Source organism: Wasmannia auropunctata, unplaced genomic scaffold (genome assembly GCF_000956235.1).
Source record: "Wasmannia auropunctata unplaced genomic scaffold, wasmannia.A_1.0 LD334798.1, whole genome shotgun sequence".
Taxonomy (NCBI): Eukaryota; Metazoa; Arthropoda; class Insecta; order Hymenoptera; family Formicidae; genus Wasmannia; species Wasmannia auropunctata.
The window spans coordinates 38,062-43,788 of NW_012028092.1; the positions used below are offsets into that span (position 1 = coordinate 38,062).

Genomic DNA, 5,727 nt, shown 5'->3' on the forward strand with positions numbered 1-5,727 from the left:
GTTCGGAATTAAAACCGATTGCTTTTTAATCCGGGCACGGATTGAACCGATTAAAACCGATTAAAATCGATTAAAACGGATTACGTTTTAATCGGTTTTAATCGAACATTTTCAGCAGGGTAGTCAAACAAAGTGATGAAAGTCATGAGAGGACAAATTTACGCTGGAACGTTGTAAATATTAGCGTAAATTTGTGCTGGCGTAAACAAAACGGGCGTACTGTTTATGATTGGCCTAGTTCCTTTACGCCATACGCCGGTACATACGCCGTACGCTGGCTCCATGGGATTTCACCCTACAGACAATTGGAAATCTATACCTTTCTCTCTCGCACAGATGTTGGCTTCAGCTTGATGCATGGACGGTATAGGCAATTCTCCTTCCAGTAATGTATGTTCTAAGTTTATATCCTACTTTTAACTTTAAATCCACTTCAATTCACTTCTGCCACGTTTACCGTCAATTTTGGCTGTCGAGGCATTTAAATGACAGAGAGCACTATAGAATAGTAAAAAGAGCTAGTGCGATAGAAAATATATCTGTTACGTGATTGGTTACACCTGAGCTCGCGCATGTGCAGTTCAATTTCGTACACGCAGAATTGCGAGAGTTGCGCTACTATATATTGTGCTTCCACCATGGTCTGTGCTCCCGGCTTTAGTCGGAGTTGGTGTTGGAATCATTGAGGTTGGAATATGTTTTGTGATTAGGTTAGGTTTCCCTGAGATCCATAATATATCTACAATAGATTCAATAGATCTTTGATAAATCGCGATATTGTGACCGTGAGGAGGAAAATTATCAAGAAAAAAAGAAGAAAAGTCATAGCATTTCACTGCCGACGTTACTAGTTGGAAATTATTTACATAATTGAAAAACAAGAGCGATTAAGTACATGTATTATATATTACATGTTTACGTAGCGGCGGCGTTTGCACTACTGAACTTAACAGTGAAGGAGCTGTCAATATATTGGCCAATAAATAAATTGTTACACTGTGAAGCGAATTCGAAGTGGGATTTATGATAATCATAAATCCATAATCCAGTTATCGGATCCGAAGTGTCGGATAATTGAGAATATAAACTCCGTCCCTAACATGTAGCCTCTTCGTAACGGTGAATAAATTAGGTTAAGATCGAATGGATTTACTTTCCCTATCAGTATTGAATTATTGGCTGAAATTAGCGTGAGAGAGGAACCGTTGAATTTAATCTTTAACAATGAGGACTAGAAAGACCATTGCCATTCTCGGAGTGGGTTTGATCCTAGCCTGCTGCGTAATGATTTATTTAATGATGGATCTAACCCTTCTCCCTCCTGGACAAGGTCCTAAGCTTTCCGTCAGCAATGTAAGTTGTCATTTAGTTATATCATTTTCAATAGGATCCGATCAAAAAGAGTACTTATAATTATGACATTCTAAAGCAAAACCACTTATTTTTTGTATTTCTTTTTTTCATCGCTTAATCATATAGCCTTGCATATTCGAATCATTTGTTTTATTTTTTTCTCTTTCATATTTTGATTAATGCATTTTTTAATTTTTGGATTTTAATGGTTTGGTAAAAGTCAATTTTCTTTGTAACCTTGTGATTGTTCATAATTTTTAATAAAATTAAAATTTTTTAAAAGCATGTTGAATTCATTTTGAAGAGGTAGAAATCTATAAAAATCAATTCAGTATTTTCTTAAAAAAGATACAGCGGCTGTCATTGCATTTTGTATGTATTGAGGCTAATAGTGTAATGGCAAATGTAAAAATATTAAATAGCACGCCTGTCTATAATGCTAGTAATACAAAAAACAAATTTATAAGTGAATACTTTAGAAGTTTTGATTGTGTTTTATTTGGCTTCACAATTTTATATGTCTTGTAATAATTTCCGTTTTTCCTTTGTCTATTTCAAATTGAAGCTACACATAGAGGATGCTTTATCATATTTAAATAAAAATTTTAAGTATTTTTTTAGTTGTTTGTATACTTCTTGTTATTTAAATCATCAAAAGACTACATGTTTCTTTACATCTAATTCTTTCTTTTTTTTAGACTTTTAATATGTTCACTGACATAATAATATATATCTTTTCACATTTCAAATTAATCAAAATGAGTTTTAACAATTGAAATTAGTTTTATTCTGAAACTCTAACTTGTTTGTTCATATTTTCGATTTAGAATAAAATTTCGACTAAAATTGTTGTTTGTATTTCTAAAGTATTTTGAGGAATACTTATTTGGAATACTGAAAACATATGGCATTTTATTTACAAAACTTGCAGAATTTCTTTATGTAATAAAAGTAATTATTATTGGAAGTATTATACAAAAAAGAAATATTAAATTATATATTTTTTGTAAAATTTTTGTAAAATTAGGTTTCCTTTTTATGTAAAAGCGTTTTTTAATTAATTTTTAATTAATTTTTTCAAAAATATACGTAATAAATTTTAAAAGCTTTTTAATTTTAACATGCTTCATGCTCATAATTTGACATTTGCTTTGTTTGAATTTGTAATAAATTTTCTTCATTTTCCAACAAGTAGTTACACAATATTTTAAAGTAAATTTTATAGTTTTTATTTTAATGATAGAATTCTGCGGCAAACAACTATAGATTTAAGTTTATTGGTGTGGTATCCAGTATTTGCATGTGTTATCTATATAAAATTATCTAGATAAATATCTAAATGAAGAAATTGCTTTGTCTTATCTTTATCTGTTGTTAGAATATATCTGTTGTTATCCCCACCTTTCTTATTTACCGTTAGATAAAAAAGTATTACCGTTTTCAAATTTCCACGACAGTGTATAGCAAATTTCGTATGCACCAGTGTATAGAAATTTATTTTATTGATTTGTATTATAAGTGAATATATGCCTAATTCAGGCCATCTTCAACAAAACCTAAGCCTAATGTACAGAAAAAAATTCCGCTAATATTCGTTGCTTCGTTTATCTCATATGATATGAGTCTCCTCCAGTTTCTAGATTGTGAAGTATAAAAGTACCATACTTAACAAGTTAGATTATAAAATAAAATAATAACAATGGATAAAACCGAAGAATTTAGATTAATAAATAATAAGGCGTAACACACTTGGTCGGCTGTCAGAATCAAAATGATGATATTATCTCAGCCAGGATTTGAATCTGAATCTCCCTTTCCGAGTGGGCGTCTTAGCCTGTTCGACCACCGAGGCATGTGATAATATTTATTGCAACAATCGAAAAATTACTCTTTTTTTTTTCTAGAATGAGTGGCTTCATTTTGAGAACAGATTGGCAAAATTAGAGAAGGATTTCGACAAACATCATAAAATCATGAACGCTTTGCAGGAACAAGCGGCAAAAATCAAAGATAATCATGTACCTGTTATACAACCAATGAATCATTTTAATCGCTCAAACACTAAGACTCCGCATTTAGGAAAAAGTCTCACGTGTAATTTTAATATTCAGAAAGTCCCCGAGGTTGATATACAGATGTTAGAATTGTATAAGCAATTAGAGTTTGATAATCCAGATGGTGGAGTTTGGAAGCAAGGCTGGAACATCATGTACGATGAAAAACAATGGCATCCCAACAGAAAGCTGAAAGTTTTCGTCGTGCCTCACTCGCATAACGATCCCGGCTGGTTAAATACTTTTGAAAAATACTATATGTTCCAAACAAGGAGCATATTGAACAATATGGTGATCAAGCTAGGCGAAGATAGGAGGCGCAAGTTTATTTGGGCGGAGATATCTTTCCTGAAACTTTGGTGGGACGATCAATCCAAAGAGACGAAAGACGAGGTGCGTCGTCTGATACACGACGGACAATTGGAAATTGTCTCGGGAGGATGGGTGATGCCAGATGAGTCTGTATCTCATTGGATCGCTCAGCTCACGCAATTAACTGAGGGCCATCAATGGTTAAAGTATAATTTAGATTATACACCAAATTCAGGATGGGCCATCGATCCCTTTGGTCTTTCTCCCACGATGCCGTACCTCTTGAAAAATTCAGGCTTGGAGAACCTCTTGATACAGAGAGTTCATTATTCGGTAAAGAAGAGGCTAGCCAAGGATAAAAATTTGGAATTTCGTTGGCGACAATTATGGGATAATGACGGCTCCACGGAATTCTTTACTCACGTTATGCCGTTCTACAGTTACGACGTTCCTCACACGTGCGGCCCGGATCCGAAAGTGTGTTGCCAATTTGATTTTTACAGAATGCAGAACTTTGGTCTCAGCTGCCCGTGGAAGATTCCGCCGAAGACCATAACCAAAGCGAACGTAGCGGAAAGAGCGTTGCTCTTGCTGGATCAGTATCGTAAGAAGGCACAGCTTTTCAAGACCAACGTAGTACTTGCGCCTTTAGGCGATGACTTCAGGTATACACATCTCACCGAGTGGGAGGCCCAATATGACAATTATCAAAAGCTTTTCAACTACATGAACGAAAATCAACATTTGAACGTTCAAATACAATTTGGAACGTTGAGCGATTACTTTGAAGCGGTCAAAGATAAACGCAACTTAAATGAATTTCCTACTTTGTCTGGCGATTTCTTTACCTATTCCGATAGAGATGATCATTATTGGAGCGGCTATTATACCACCAGGTATGAAACTTTTGATGTAACCATCAACATTTTTTTTTCTAAAGAAACTACATTTAAGTAAATTGTCTAATATAATATTCTTAAATTTGTAGGCCTTTCCACAAAAGATTGGATCGTGTATTACTAGGTTCTTTGAGAGGAGCAGAGGCATTGGCTGCTATAGCTTGGGCTAAGGGCAATGATCAATTAGTAGAAGGCAGCCTTGCGTCTCGTTTGAGCAAGGCCAGGATGTGGCACTCTCTGTTTCAACATCACGATGGAGTTACCGGAACTGCTAGAGACAATGTTGTGATAGATTACGCCCAGAAGATGATAATGGCGTTAAATAATTCGGCTCACGTACTTCAACAATCTATAGCGCATTTATTGAGAACTCCTCAAATATCATCGATGAATGTCGAAGCTGTGTATTTTTCATTGGATGAGACTAGGTACTAAAACACTTAATAGCGAATAACAATTAATATTTCATGCATGAATTTATATAAGTTAATGATGTTTATTAATATAAAATGTGTAATCATTTTTCTCGAAGGTCGCGCCATACGAGCGTGGGTGAGAAGCATGTTCTTAATCTTGGAGACGATAAGCCATCGAGGAAAATTATCCTGTACAATCCTCTCCCAAGACAGAGGACAAAAGTGCAAACTTTGATTGTATCGACGCCATTTGTCAGAGTTACAGATCGTAAAGGACAGGCTGTCAAGTGCCAAGTGTCTCCCGTTTGGATTGGTCCAGCTGCACTGTCCGCGGTTAGATACGAATTATCATTTTTGGTCACTGTGCCAGGATTTGGTATTACTACATACATAGTTCACGCACTACACAAAGCATCGTATACGAAGTAAGCACAACGATTGTGTGACAAAAATTGATACCAAAAATTCTATGTATTGTTTATTACAGTAGCATAAAACTTTATTAGCTGTTAAATATACAGGGTGTCTCATAATTGGTGTATCACCGTTCATGGGTAGGTAGAACGGACTAAACTGAATCGAAAAGTCCTCTACCATTTTGCAAAATTCGCAATCGTAAACGAGACATTAATTTTTGAAGATTGACGAATAAACGCGTATTCATCCGGCCCACCGCCTGTCTCTTATACACAT

The 5,727-nt window shown here is 34.9% G+C and overlaps 1 protein-coding gene across 1 annotated transcript; it reads left to right on the plus strand.

Moving 5' to 3' along the window:
• The first annotated feature begins 643 nt into the window (after positions 1-643).
• On the plus strand, positions 644-5,469 carry LOC105458008 (alpha-mannosidase 2). Its single transcript, XM_011703022.1, has 4 exons — positions 644-1,353; positions 3,258-4,615; positions 4,708-5,046; positions 5,151-5,469. Exons 1-4 carry the CDS (start codon positions 1,225-1,227, stop codon positions 5,461-5,463), a joined length of 2,139 nt encoding a protein of 712 aa, XP_011701324.1. The 5' UTR covers positions 644-1,224; the 3' UTR covers positions 5,464-5,469.
• The last annotated feature ends 258 nt before the right edge of the window (positions 5,470-5,727 follow it).